This window comes from Nilaparvata lugens, chromosome 4 (genome assembly GCF_014356525.2).
Source record: "Nilaparvata lugens isolate BPH chromosome 4, ASM1435652v1, whole genome shotgun sequence".
NCBI classification, from domain to species: Eukaryota; Metazoa; Arthropoda; class Insecta; order Hemiptera; family Delphacidae; genus Nilaparvata; species Nilaparvata lugens.
In genome coordinates, this window is record NC_052507.1 from 63951446 (window position 1) to 63967552 (window position 16107).

Genomic DNA, 16107 nt, shown 5'->3' on the forward strand with positions numbered 1-16107 from the left:
ATAATTGTAATGGGTATTTTAATGAGTACGTTCTGGGAACACGGTAAGTGGTAAATTGTTCCAGTTCCAGTGATATATTGTTCTATGTCACGTGAATACCGATCACGTGACTGGAGCAAAACTACTTGATCCCATGGAATGCCACTTCAAAATCTTTGGTTCAAGCTTTCGGCGCGCACTTTTGAAGTTAATTTCCTCCAAAGTGTGTCGTTTACTAGCTGCGTAAATGAACATAAGCAGCTGTACAAACTTACCTTCTAGAGATGAGTGCACTTCTTCCACTTCATCACTCTCAAATATTTTATAAAGAAGAAATCAATTAACAAATGATTATCAAACATTATTTTGTTGATTTGTTGGTTATGCACTCTGTGGCTATGATAAACCAACCTATCTGCGCATGCGCAGACGGTTCATCCTATCGACCAATGAGAGCTCTTTGATGTGGCAAATGCACCGCGGTCAGAGTCCAAGGCAGGATTTATCTACCGGTCACTGAATTTTCGAACATTTACTGTCACTTGTTCCCATGGGACGCGGAACTTTTTAGCGGTAAATTGTGACTGGAAAAATTCACCACTTGGGACAATTTACCGTGTTCCCTCCCAGAACGTACACAACGAAAATGATGTGGCAATACCTGATTGATTTCGTCCAAGCAGCGGAACGGGACATGTGTGAGCTCTTGCAACGACAACATGAAGACAGCAATGGTGACCGCTCGCTCGCCGCCGCTCTGTCTGAATATGTCCAGCTCTTGCAGTTCGTCCTCTTCGCGAAACTTCACGCGAATTGTCAGGCCGAACTTCAGTATGTCCTCCTGTACAAACATGCAAAATTATCAACATTATAGCATAGTACACCACTAAAGTACATTTAAATGATTTGAAAGCGACTTCTGTATGTACTCCTGTACAAACAATGAAGACATTACAATACAGGGTGTCTGATAAGTCACTATTTTTATACAGCTATAATTTCTTTATATATATGAACCATTACAATACAGGGTGTCTGATAAGTCACTCCCTATTTTTATACAGCTATAATTTTTTTATTTATGAACCAATTTTTTTTAGAAATACATTTCTTGGATAGAGCACTCCTTGAGGTTGTGTTCAACACCAATTTTCATTTGTTTCAGTTTTAAAATGCCCCCTCTATGGCCTGTGGAAGAACGAGCCGAAATGGCAGTTGGTTATGTGGTCTGAGGATCTGTGGTACGAGTACAAAGATGGTGGAGGGCTGAACGAGGGATCCATGCTAAACTGGATGCAAAAACTGTTGAAAATTTCCATTACAAATTACTAACAGGGAGTGTCGCAGATGCAAGACGATCAGGAAGACCATCAACGTCAAGGACAGCAGAGAATGTTGACAGAGTTCGTGAAATGTTCATGAGGAACCCTTGGGGTGCGTACAGATATACGCATATGAGAATTTTTATGATTCAGGTAGTTTCACCTCTCTATGGTGAGCCTAAAACATTTACGGAGTTTTTGTAAAGGTGCGTACAGATATACGCGCCGCGAACATGAGCAATTCATTTTCAATCAGCTTACTATATCTTCATTTATACAGAAACGGTAAGATACAGATATAAAAAGCTTGGCATCAGCCGATTAAAAGTGAATTGTTCATGTTCGCGGCGCGTAAATCTGTACGCACCTTAAGAAATCACTGCGTTAAGGATTTCGTGAAAGTGGTCTTTCACGTGACTCTGTTGCAACGATTCTTAATGAAAGATCTCAATGTTTTTGCATCCAGCGTTGCATGGATATCTCGTTCAGCCCCCTCCACCATATTTGTACTCGCTACACAGATCATCCCCAGAACTCATAACGAGCTGCTATTTTGGCTCCTTCCTCCACAGTCAAGAGAAGGGGCATTTTTAAACTGAAACAAATGAAAATTGGTGTTAAACACAACCTCAAGGAGTGCTCTATCTAACAAATGTAGTTCTAACAAAATTGGTTCATAAATAAAAAAATTATAGCTGTATAAAAATAGGGAGTGACTTATCATACACTCTGTAGTACAAACAATAGTGGAGCGTACTTGGCATTTGAAGAGGTCAAATATAGGTCACTATAGTGGCCCTCTGGCTACAAGACCCGGACTGTGGACGACTATATTTTATAGTTTGTGTAAAATAAGTTGAGACTTGGCCCTCCATCCGAAGAAATTACATGGTTGCCAATTCGTGTAAAATTGCAACTTTCTCAAATTTCCAATTCAACGTCAGAATTGGATGTAGAATATCATCCCCGATATCCTGGAAAAGTTTCAGGGTTGAAGGAACAAAACGAAATTTAACACTTATGATAAAATTGGAAACATCGCGAAAATTTGTTTTTCTTTTGAATATCACTTCTCTCAGAATCATGGGGCGTCGTAATGCGTAATTATTTTATATCAAATTAACGGGGAGAATGACCTTTCTATTGGTGTCTGGATCATTTTTATCCGACCTATAGTTATTTTTTAATTAATGATTATGTTCGTCAATGTCGAGACATTTCAAGCAGAAAACATGAATTTTTCGACATGCTGGAAACTTTTTTGTTTCAAAAGATAAGTGGGTGGTGAAAGCGAGAAAGTTTCTCAGAAATAATTGAAATTATTTTTCCAATTGTCAAAAGTAGTCGAAAGATCGTATTTTGGTCTCCAAGGAATTTAAAGTTCGGAGAGCGGCTGCATGGTATGCATTGTGTACCAAATTGTATGCTAAAATCTGGAAATTTACGAAATATTTGACTGAATTATTTCAAACGTAAACAGCTGATTGCCTCTAGAAAGGCTGTAATGAAACACTGCTTGGATTATTCGAGGCGAGGTTGTCATTTTCACTATTATTTAATAATCATTTGGTTTGCAGTTGCTGAATTTTTCAATCGTTCTGTATTTTGTTTTTGTTGATCCTAGCTATTGATAGCCTATGGCAAAGACTTTAAAGAGATATAGACCCACAATGCCTATGCCTTCCCAATGATAGCTCTTACTTGAAATTTAAGGCCGCCATTGGGGTATTTTAGCACGAGATATTATATCTATATATGTGTAATATTATAGATTACAAAGGCATTGGTATGTGATAATCTTATAGGTTGCCCCCCTCTATTACATAATAATAATAATAATGACCGATTTCAATTCCAAGTACGACACTAGCGCTGCATGTGAGTCTATGCATCTTTAAGGTCTTTGGCCTATGGTGGCACACCATTCGGCAGCTATCCTTGACTTTGAAACTCATGAGAGGCCAAAACACGTTGTCCCGAGTACGTTTGACAATTGGAAAAATAATTTCAATTATTTCTGAGAAACTTTCTCGCTTTCACTACCCTCTTATCTTTTGAAACAAAAAAGTTTCTAGCATGTCGAAAATTTCATGTTTTCTGCTCGAAATGTCTCGACATTGACGAACATAAACATTAATTAAAAAATAACTATAGATCAGATAAAAATGATCCAGACACCAATAGAAAGGAGACATTCTCCCCGTTAATTCGATATAAAATTATTACGCATTACGACGCCCCATGATTCTGAGAGAAGTGATATTCAAAAGAAAAACAAATCTTCGCGATGTTTCCAATTTTACATAAATGTTAAATTTCCTTTTAATCCTTCAAACCTGGATCCTTTCTAGCACTACTAGGATATCGGGGATGATATTCTACATGCAATTCTGACGTTGAATTGGAAATTTGAGAAAGTTTCAATTTTACACGATTTGGCAACCCTGTAATTTCTTGGGATGGAGGGCCAAGTCTCAACTTATTTTTCGCCACACTGCACAGAAAGCAGCTGTTTTCCAGTCCCTACGTAGATCTGAAAGACATTGTTTGCAGACGACTCTCGTCTGACGTCAAACAGGTTTCTTTCCGGCCTAGGCCGGAAAGAGTACCCTTTCCAGCCGCTAACATGGAACTAAGAAAGGTGATCAAAAAACAGCTGATCAAAAAACGTTTCATTATTTATGTTCATTATTCAATAATTAAAACATTTACAATAATATCATCTTATTGTCATTTGAAAGAATAAAAAAGTATAAACTCAACCTCCCACATAATTGAACAAAATCTTTTAGGTTATTTAGACAAATCAAAATAAAAAATAAAAATACTTGGACAATTTCCTGATATTCAGATTACCTCAGATTTGCTAGAGCTATGACCTTCCACTTCTGCTTTCGGAAGTGCTTAGTAAACAATTATTATCATATATATATATATATATATATATACACGATAGAACGTCCAGAAAGTAAGTTCCGTTTCAATTTATATCCACTACTACGCTGCGATCGCAGTTCCGCACATGTGCGGTAGACGCTCTGTATCAAGGATAAGAAACGTGCGCCATTTGGAGATCGCTGTCAGCCACGTACGTTTTGTTGTGCTTGTTTACAATGTCAGTGTTGATTGAAAATCCCGCCACTTGTGAAATCAGGTCTGTGCTTCGTTTTCTGAATGCAAGGAAAGTGAACCCAAGTGAAATTTATCAGCAAATTTGCGATGTTTATGGACAAAGTGCGATGAGTGATTCAATGGTGAGAAGATGGGTCTGTCAGTTCAATGACGGACGTAGTGATGTGCTTGATGAAGAACGAAGTGGGCGTCCATCTTTGGTTACAGAAGAACTGGTTCACGCGATTGATGACAAGATCCATGAAAACCGAAGGTTTACAATTAGTGCTCTCGCTACGGAATTTCCCCAAATTTCACGATCACAAATGCATGAAATTGTTACCGGAAAACTGAAATTTCGACAAGCTGAAAAAAACTGTTTCCAACTGGTTGAAGACACAGGCGGCAAATTTCTATGAAGAAGGCATCCAAAAAACTTGTGCCACGCTATGACAAATGTCTGCAAAATTTCGGTAGTTATGTGGAAAAGTAGTTTAAGAGTTGCAGAATTTTGTGCAATAAATAACTTTTCTGTATCTGTACACAATTTAATTTTATTACCAAACGGAACTTACTTTCTGGACCTACCACGTATTGTTTATTTTTGTGTGTGGCGAAAAATAGCGTTCGCACCACGGGCAAAAATGGTTTTCCTGCTCTCAATCTTTTCTAGTCCTCGGCCTACGGCCTCGGACTTGAAAACCGATTTCGAGCCGGAAAAGTCTCATTTTCGGCCCTAGGTGCGAAATATACTATTACACAAACTATAGATAGGACAGGAGGATGAGTTACCTCGTTGCCATTGTTAGTGAGCGAGACTTCACCCTCGCAGCCCATTCTTCTAAATACGGCCGAGAAGGACTTGTTGATTGTGACCACCAGCTGACTCAACTCATCCAGCCACTTCTGCTTGATTTGGCCAGTGCGCGCCTTCAGTGCATTGAACTCGTCCGTTTTCTCTTGCAGCTCGTCTTTCAATCGTAGAATGTTCGTTTTCAGCTTCTCGTATTCCACAATTGCCTGAAACATTCAGCAGTTAAACAAGTTACTGTATTGGTTACAATAGAAGAATAGATTTGGGGGATAGACTTAGGTCGTGACTATGACCACAGAGAAAAGATAGCATAAGAAGATATCCCAAGGTTTTCTATGTTCCAAATATCAAGCTGATTTTTTGTTTACTCGAACCGATTACTGTATATTACTATAGTGAGGTCCACGTTATAATGGCAGTGAAGAAAGATAGGAGAAAAACGTTTCCATTTTGCCGCTGAGTGTACACAGCTGTTACTCAATTCATCCCATTAAATTTGATCTAATAATAATTATCATTTCCTTGAGAAAATAATGAATTTAATGTCAAATTGATAAAGATTTTTTTTTTCATAATTTGATTCAAAAATTTGCTTTTATAACTGAGATCAGATTTTTATTTCTATACAAACCTGAAATGACGGCTAATTTAAAAAGCTGTGATACAACAATCCGAATTTTAAACCAACAGAAATTAAGTTATTTGGTAGTTATTCTATTCCAATTTCTTTTTAAAAATAATAGAAATCCTTTTTAAAAATAAGTCATTTTAAATGAAAATAATTCTAAAATAATAACCTTTCAATATTATTTATACCGGTACGAGTAGGTCTAACCTTTACGTATAGGCTAACTGAAGCATCGATGAAGTCTAGGATGGTTAGTTATCAACTTTTAAAAACGCTAATGTCTTAAGGTGCGTACAGACTTTCGCTCTGCTCCGCAACTGAACGTCACTCCAGCAGAGCGATTGATGATCGACCGGCGAGCAAGAGTGGTTCGACCGGGGAACGCGAGAAGATCTAACATCTTCCGTAACGTTCATGATGGGTGCGTGGGCGGAGCGACTGTGGTTCGATGGTGGTACGAGGGCGGTACGAGGGCGGTACGAGGGAGGAGCGTGCTCCGTGCGTGTTGGAAGCGGGAATATGTGTACGCAGCTTAAAAATTATTAAATTGTTCCAAAAATAATTTTTAATGAATTATACGACTTGTGTACTCAAGTATTTTGATAGAATGAAGAAAAAAATGGCGGCTGAGAATTGTTTGTTTACTTTTGTACAGTCACTGTCAAAAGTAAAAATAAAATATTCTGTCAAAACTGACAACATTGCAAAGCGAGAGAGAGAGATAGCGCTATCTGGTTTTGTTGTATGATAGAAAAAGACAGCAACAGTATTGTCAATCGTACACTGCCATTATAACGTGGACCTCACTATAGTAGTACTGTTAACAGTAGACCTCGAGCAGTTATAAACCACAACCTCCTCAGTCTATACTGTCCATCAGAGTAAATTCTGTCCTGTCCAGTAGTGTCGGCCAGTAATAGGTGTGTGTGAAAACGACTAATGGCTGTTGGGGTTGGTGTATCAAAAATGCAAACATCAAAAGCGAATCTCCTTCAAGACATACTGGCAACAGGTCAGCCCGAGTTCGAAGCAGAGAAAGGTCAAGAGAAAATACCATGTTACTTTCAGTAGAATCATTGAATGCAACTAATAGTCCACACAACAGCTGATTTTTAACTAAGTTACTTTCAGTTATTGATTGCATGCGTCAAAGCATGCAATTGATAATCCACTCGACAGCTGATTTATGATGAATAAATTCTATGGTCTGATTTTTACGGTAATATTGGCGTTCAAAGGAGATTCCTTTTCCTTTTGTATTAACCTTAAGATGCAAAATTTCAAAAAAAGTCGACGCGCCTTGTTTCAAAGTACTTGTATACCAAATGTTATCCAAATCGGATAATAGCTGCGACTGCAAACTGTAACTGACTGAACTGTTAGACTGTAACTGCGGTACAAGCAAACAGACAAAAGCCGATCAAGTCGAAACTAAGACTAGTTAAAGCAGCTAAGAATAGAAAACTGTGAGTGACTCTGGAAGAACTAAATATTTTTTCCTACAGTTACGTTGAAAAGTGTCCATTGCTGCACTGATTACAGAACGCAAAGAATCACTTTTCCGCTCTAGTGCGGGAAAAATTTTTCTGCACTCCAGATTTGCAACATTGCAACGCAAAATACTTAGTAGGTTATATGGAGCAACAGTGCAGCAAAATCAAAATGAAGTTGGTAACAGTGACTGCTGTGGCTGCTATAGTGAGCAGAGGTGCAACGAAGCACAACGCGCTAATTATTATTCATTATATATTATAACCAAGGACAACGAGAACTTTAGGATTTTAGGATTAAGGTTTTTATCAATAATAAAATTACACAGAAAAACATTTGATGCATTTCAGGCAATTTTACCCATAATTACCCACTTTTCATATTCAATGGTAACTGTAGGAAAAACTTAATGTGAAATACGTGCGCAAAGTTCCTCTGCTGCACTCAAGAAACCATTCCGCCCTCGCCTACGGCTCGGGCGTAAACGTTTCTTTCGGTGAAGCAAACTGTCACTTTGCGCACTAGTTGCACAAATAACTATTTTCCTACAGTTACGTTGAAAAGTGGCCATTCCTACACTGATTACAGAACGCAAAGAATCACTTTTCCGCTCTAGTGTGGGAAAAATTTTTTCTGCACTCCAGATTTGCAACATAGCAACACAAAATAGTTAGTAGGTTATATGGAGCACCAGTGCAGGAAAATCAAAATTAAGTTGGTAACTGCACTGACTGGGCTGCTATAGTGAGGTCTACGTTATAATGGCAGTGAACAACGATGACAGTGACAGCCACCACATGAGTGCCGCCTTCATTCATTTACTACATTATTATTCAATTTGAATGAATTAAGGCTTCTAATATGAAATAAAAAATTAATAAACCAGTGGAAAATTACAAATTATAATAGTAGAAAAATTATTTACCTCGAATAGAGCAGCGAAGACAAAATAAACAACGAAAATCGAAGATACGAAAACCGAACCTCGAATAATTTTGCTCGAAGCGTTTCGCTCAGTGATCACAGCTGTAATGACACAACTATTTAAGGCTAGGCACACACCAGTTAGTCAAGACAAGACAAGACATGATCAGACACGTTTAGTCACAATACTTCACATAGTTGCTTATGAAGCAGCACACACCGATTAGTCATTGCAGTTAGACATATCTTCATAAGCAAATATGTGAAGTATTGTGACTAAACGTGTCTGATCATGTCTTGTCTTGTCTAACTGGTGTGTGCCTAGCCCAAGTCGACTGTGTATGTAAATGTTCGTTCAACCGTTTGTGGCCAGCCGTATAAGGGCCAAGCTACATCAGGCGTTTTGCACTAGCGGCGGACGATTCGGCAGGGCAGGAAGTTCTCCGATTGGCTGATTATCAGCTGATTCCCGAATGCCAATCCAATCAGCCAATCGGAAAGCTTTCTGCCCCCCGCAGACTCGTCTGAAAACACCTTTTAATGAATGTCTAGGGACTGTTAAAGTGGAAATTACCTGCTCGTTAACACCTAGACAATCGGCATGCGCCTGGAAGTTGATGATTGCCTGTTGTATGTCGTCGGCCGTATCTGGAAGCTTGGCAAATGCTTGGGCGAATCTGCGACCGAATTCGGCGTGATCTGGTGACAGGTTGTCGGTGATGGCTAGCGCCTCTTTGCGGGCCGTGTCGGCGTCCTTCTTTAGCACCACACACTTCTGGTTGTAGTCGGCTACTTCCGTCTGAAAATTGAACCAAACATCATAGACTTGACCTATTTCGGACTATGTATAACCTTATTGGAATACAAATTCAAACGTGAACTGATTTTGTTAACATTTAAAACAGTTGACATCAGGTACTTGTGGATGAGAAAACTGCGTGAGGTCTACTGTTCAAAGAACTACTAGTCTAAATTTTGGGAGACAAATAGCACAAGGTTACCTTATTTTTTCTCCCCCTATCATTTTGGTCATGTGCTTATTGTATGAATCAATACAATATTTTATTCTATACAATATACAATATTTTAGTTTTATTCTGATTAATAGTTTCAGATTGAAGATTTGGTGTTGAAATTGAAGTGAACATAACCTACATAATATTTTGGACGATTTGTGACAAAATCAGGAAATTGAAGAAGTTTTGGGCAATAGCCTGTTTTTTCTTTTCCGACTATTGTATTGTTCGCTCTATCTAATAAATAAATAAATAAATAGGGGACGCGCTACCTGACCACTGATGGTATTATCATAGCCACCTCTAATACAAGGCCGCGGCCTACGATATTGCGGCCTTCTATTAGAGGACTTCTATGGTATTGTACAATGAAGGCTCAAAAAGGTTCATTCTCCAACTCTCGACTATAGTGAGGTCCACGTTATAATGGCAGTAGAGAAAGATAGGAGAACAACTTTGCCGATCCTCCGTCTTGTCAATGCCTTCTATGGAGGGTAACTGATACCGATTTATTGATGTAGCCTAATATTAACAGTCCAATCTCGTTTAAAATAATCAATTATACTTTATCAAGTATAATTAGCCTGAGGCTAATTACTATAGTTTAGGAATTATCGTTCAAAATATTAGGAGTGTACGGAAGAATTTTGACCAGTTCTTAGTTATGTTAAATATTGCAGAAAAACCTAAAATAATTATCCTTACAGAAGTTTGGATTAAAGATAATGAGATTGATCTTTACAAGATAGACCACTATAAATGCTTTTATAAATGTAACTACTTGAATATATCAGTTGGGACCTGATGTTATAATATTTTGTACAACAATATTGAATGACTTCAAGATCCAACTTGGGTGTCATTCATATTGTCTGGTGTTTCAAATATGCAAGTATTTCAAAAGGCTGGCAACTAACGGTAGAACAAGCACGTTGACTTACATTGTTGTCTCATCACAGCTGTCGTCAGTGAAAGGCTTCTAATATGAAATAAAAAATTAATAAACCAGTGGAAAATTACAAATTATAATAGTAGAAAAATTATTTACCTCGAATAGAGCAGCGAAGACAAAATAAACAACGAAAATCGGAGATACGAAAACCGAACCTCGAAAAATTTTGCTCGAAGCGTTTCGCTCAGTGATCACAGCTGTAATGGCACAACTATTTAAGGCTAGGCATACACCAGTTAGTCAAGACAAGACAAGACATGATCAGACACGTTTAGTCATAATACTTCACATAGTTGCTTATGAAGCAGCACACACCGATTAGTCATTGCAGTTAGACATATCTTCATAAGCAAATATGTGAAGTATTGTGACTAAACGTGTCTGGTCATGTCTTGTCTTGTCTAACTGGTGTGTGCCTAGCCCAAGTCGACTGTGTATGTAAATGTTCGTTCAACCGTTTGTGGCCAGCCGTATAAGGGCCAAGCTACATCAGGCGTTTTGCACTGGCGGCGGACGATTCGGCAGGGCAAGAAGTTCTTCGATTGGCTGATTATCAGCTGATTCCCGAATGCCAATCCATCAGCCAATCGGAAAGCTTTCTGCCCCCCGCAGACTCGTCTGAAAAAGCCTTTTAATGAATGTCTAGGGACTGTTAAAGTGGAAATTACCTGCTCGTTGACACCTAGACAATCGGCATGCGCCTGGAAGTTGATGATTGCCTGTTGTATGTCGTCGGCCGTATCTGGAAGCTTGGCAAATGCTTGGGCGAATCTGCGACCGAATTCGGCGTGATCTGGTGACAGGTTGTCGGTGATGGCTAGCGCCTCTTTGCGGGCCGTGTCGGCGTCCTTCTTTAGCACCACACACTTCTGGTTGTAGTCGGCTACTTCCGTCTGAAAATTGAACCAAACATCATAGACTTGACCTATTTCGGACTATGTATAACCTTATTGACCGAACGAAGTGAGGTCTAAGATTCAAGTCGACGGTTTGGCATTTCTCTTAATGTTTAAATGTTTATATGTTGCGCATTTACGGCGAAACGCGGTAATAGATTTTCATGAAATTTGACAGGTATGTTCCTTTTTAAATTGTGCGTCAACGTATATAAAAGGTTTTTGGAAATTTTGCATTTCAAGGATAATATAAAAGGAAAAAGGAGCCTCCTTCATACGCCAATATTAGAGTAAAAATCTGGTGTGGCGCACTCACACAACTTTCTTTGCCGTTATGAGAATCGATCACCTAACGCTAGTGTTCCCGCGCATCTAAAGTCTGTTCAAAGATCTAAGCCAGCTGGTGACAGGACTATAACGCTGGAGATACACGAAGTCTTCTATCTCTTCACAGTGAATGATTTAATAGAATCAACAGTTGCCAACAGTTTGCAATTGAAATAATAACATTTTCTCGAATTTCGAGCTTATTTTCAATTTTAGGTGAAAATGTTACTGAACATTAATTGTAGAGATTTTCATACTCAATCTTTTCCACTAAAAATTTTTTGTTTAAACTGTATCTGGAGCCTGATAATTGGAAATCTGAAATCAAACTTTACCTAGATGGGGCGGAGCTCCTGAAATTTTTACAGATATGGGACTTGTGGCAGTTGATAGAGCTTATCAATAACCTCTCTAGGTATGAATTTGATCAAAATCGTTGGAGCCATTTTCGAGACAATCGCGAAAAACCCTGTTTTTGACAACATTTTCGCAATTTTAGCCGCCATCTTGAATTGGATTTGGTCGAAATTGTTCGACCTTGTTCGGATCCTTATAGGGGAAGGACCTTAAGTTCCAAATTTCAAGTCATTCCGTTAATTGGGAGATGAGATATCGTGTACACAGACGCACATACACTCATATACACACACACACACACACACACACACACACACACACACACACATACAGACCAATACCCAAAAACCACTTTTTTGGACTCAGGGGACCTCGAAACGTATAGAAATTTACAAATTTACATACCTTAATTTTTTTGGGAAAGTAAAAATCAGACTATAGAATTATTCATCATAAATCAGCTGACAAGTGATTACACAGATGTGTGGAGAAGCCAGTCTATTACTGTATTTGTATAAGGTCTATAGTTTCAATCAAAGACATTAAAGAGGTATGCATCTTTATTTGGGTTTACACCCAATTGCTGTCAGTTTAATTCTAAGATAAAATATTGTAATCTTTTGTTTGTATAAGAAAAAGGAGAATAAATTTCATTTTCATTTTCATTTTCATTTTCAAGTAAGAAATTACATTTTTCAATAATTTCATAATTGATATGAAATATTTTGTTAATTAATGATTAATTCTACATTGTTAGCTCGGGATAGCTCGGAAACCGACCCTAAGTTGAGTCACTCAAGCCGATTACTGTCGACTACTGTCTATTATTACTGTGTTGTTGTGAGATTCTGAGAACGGCACAGTATGAGAGACTACCAGCGTCACATAGCTTCACGAAAAAGAACTACTAGGACTATCGGTTCGAAACAAGTGAAATTTGCAACATAAACGAAATAAATTGAATGCATATAAATTTATTGTATTTTGGAAAAATAAAGTTTATCATTATTTATTATAATATGGTATATTTTTTTATGATATATTTTCTCTATGGTAGTAATGAGCTACAGAAAAATGAACTGAAACATCACCTGATTTATGACGGATAGATAGGATGGAAAATTCAAAACTCACCTTCAATGTATTCAGTTCCTGACTAGCTTCTTTTGCGGCTTCCTTTTTTGCAGCTATGTCGTCCTGCAACCTCTCCGATTTTTTGCCCAACAACGTATTTCTGATCATTTTCTCTTGGCCCTTATTAACATTGTCAACAAGTGCTTCAAATTTTCCCGTGCATTTCAAGAAAACAGTCTGAAACAAAAATAAGGAATTCAGAATATTTATAATTAAGGTGGACGTTAATTAACATTCAACTAAAATTAGTATAATTAGTCTGATTGGGATAGAACAGGCTCAGCTCAGCCCTAAAACAGTTTCTCTAATATGTTTGAAAAATTTGAGTAAAATTTCTAGTGAGGTACATGTTATAATAGCAGTGGAGAATGGTAGAACAGCGTAGCCGATTCTCTGCCTTGCCACTGCCTTCTATAGAATATAGCTCAAACCTGTATATCTGATGTAATATTAACTGTTCTTTCTTGTTAAAAATAGTCAGTTATTATTTATACGTAAAGAATAGTATATTTCGCACCTAGAGCAGAAAATGAGATTTTTCCGGCTCGAAATCGGTTTTCAAGTCCGAGGCCGTAGGCTTGATTGAGATTCCCGTGCTGCGAACGCTATTTTTCGCCTCACACAAAAATAAACAATATATATATATATATATATATATATATATATATATATATATATATATTACAGGTAATACAGATTACCTCAGATTTGCTAGAGCTATCACCTTCCACTTCTACTTTCGTAAGTGCTTAGTAAACAACTATTCTCATGTGATAGCTCTAGCAAATCTGAGGTAATCTGAATATCAGGAAATTGTCCAAGTATTTTTATTTTTTATTCTGATTTGTCTAAATAACCTAAAAGATGATGTTCAATTATGTGGGATGTTGAGTATATACTTTTTATTATTTCAAATGACAATAAGATGATATTATTTTAAATGTTTTATTTATTGAATAATAAACACAAATAATGAAAAGTTTTTTGATCAGCTGTTTTTTGATCACCTTTCTTAGTTCCATGTTAGCGGCTGGAAAGGGTACTCTTTCCGGCCTAGGCCGGAAAGAAGCCTGTTTGACGTCAGACGAGAGTCGTCTGCAAACAATGTCTTTCAGATCTACGTAGGGACTGGAAAACAGCTGCTTTCTGTGCAGTGTGGCAAAAAAATGTTTCAATGATTTTGAAATTTTCATAATTGAGATTTATACTCCTACATTGTAAAAATTTATATGGAAACATAGCGGAGCTAGTAAAGGATAGCGCTATATGCTTTGTCGAATGATATACAAGAATAGCAACACCAATGTTGATTGAATATTGCCATTATAACATGAACCTAACTTTAGTCATCAGTAAGAACTCACTACGCTAGAACGAACTACAGTGAGGTCCACTTTATAATGGCAGTGAATAAAGATAGGAGAATAGCGATGCCGATAATCTGCATTAATCAATTATATTTCTACACTGTCAAAAACATAATAGTCATTGTTGTGGACCTAGAAAAGGATAGTACCACTGGCTTTGTCGAATTATAGAAAAGGATAGCAAAACCAAAGTTGAACAAATACTGTCATTATAACGTGGACCTCACTATAGAAACTGAATTAGAATTGGAAACCGAATCAAATGAAGCCAATAATCATTTGAAACTTGGGAATATTGAATTATTCAAGAACTCTTAACTTATAATGCAAGACAGTCTTGAAATGAAATCTTATTTTGAAATGTAATGAATTTTTCGCCCCACTTGGATGTAATGAGCTGGTTTACGTGCGTCATATGGAGGCCGAAAATGATTGTTTTCTGACCAGGCCGGTAAAATTTTTATGGCCCTAGGGCTGTAAAATAACCTTGAAGTCAGCTGATTCTGATTTGATGTGAACGTGTTTACAAAATAGCTTATGAAACGGAATCAGTTTATGCTTCTAGAATTGAATAAAGTATTCTGCAATAATTTACCATCATGAATGAAATAAAAATAAGATATTATAAACTATTCAAATTCAATTTTCAGAGTATAATAGAATCCAACCTCAAACCTCATAGTACTGCGTTTATAACGAAACCTGGTGGATAATTTTGGAACTAATTGGGTGATGAACGTTTTTACAAATAGTTTATGAAACGGAATCAGTTTATGCTTTTAGAATTGAGCAATAATTAGTATAATAATAAAGTATTCTGCAATAATATAATGTCATTTTATTTGGATGAATGAAATACAGAAAAGATATATATTAAAAACTATTCAAATTCGATTTTCAGAGTAGGATAGAACTTCTAAACTTCCGAAGTCGACGACAACAAGCATTGTTGATGTTGACATTCAGATTGGCCAAATTTCAAGTGTGCTAAAACAGCTGATCAAAAATCTTTTCATCATTTGTGTTTATCATTCAATAATTAAAACATTTATAATATCATTTTATTGTCATTTGAAAGAATAAAAAAGTATAAACTCAACCTCCCACATAATTGAACATAATCTTTTAGGTTATTTAAACAAATCAGAATAAAAGATAAAAATACTTGGAAAATTTCCTGATATTCAGATTACCTCAGATTTGCTAGAGCTATGACCTTCCACTTTTGCTTTCGGAAGTGCTTCATAAACAATTATTCTCATATATATATATTGTTTATTTTTCTGTGTGGCGGAAAATAGCGTTCGCACCACGGGCAAAAATGGTTTTCATGCTCTCAATCTTTTCTAGTCCTCGGCCTACGGCCTCGGATTTGAAAATCGATTTCGAGCCAGAAAAGTCTCATTTTCGGCCCTAGGTGCGAAATATACTAGCCTATTTCGCCCCACTTGGATGTAATGAGCTGGTTTACGTGCGCCATATGGAGGCCGAAAGTGATTGTTTTCTGACCAGGCCGATAAAATTTTTTCGCCCCACTTGGATGTAATGAGCTGGTTTACGTGCGTCATATGGAGGCCGAAAGTGATTGTTTTCTGACCAGGCCGGTAAAATTTTTACGGCCCTAGGGCGGTAAAATAACCTTGAAGTCAGCTGATTCTGATTTGATGTGAACGTGTTTACAAAATAGTTTATGAAACGGAATCAGTTTATGCTTCTAGAATTGAATAAAGTTTTTGCAATAAGATACTATCATTTTATTTGGATGAATGAAATACAAATAATGAGATAT

At 37.2% G+C, this 16107-nt stretch overlaps 1 protein-coding gene across 2 annotated transcripts in view; it reads right to left on the reverse strand.

Moving 5' to 3' along the window:
* LOC111064225 (structural maintenance of chromosomes protein 5) overlaps positions 1 to 16107 on the reverse strand; it is a 71033-nt gene that overhangs the window by 12748 nt on the left and 42178 nt on the right. For both annotated transcript variants that reach the window (XM_039426165.1, XM_039426167.1), the window contains exons 9-12: positions 12952 to 13128; positions 10906 to 11130; positions 5205 to 5432; positions 641 to 820 (exon numbers count right to left, since the gene is read on the reverse strand). In XM_039426165.1, coding sequence (XP_039282099.1) covers positions 641 to 820; positions 5205 to 5432; positions 10906 to 11130; positions 12952 to 13128 — 810 coding nt within the window. The remainder of the gene's footprint in view (positions 1 to 640; positions 821 to 5204; positions 5433 to 10905; positions 11131 to 12951; positions 13129 to 16107) is intronic.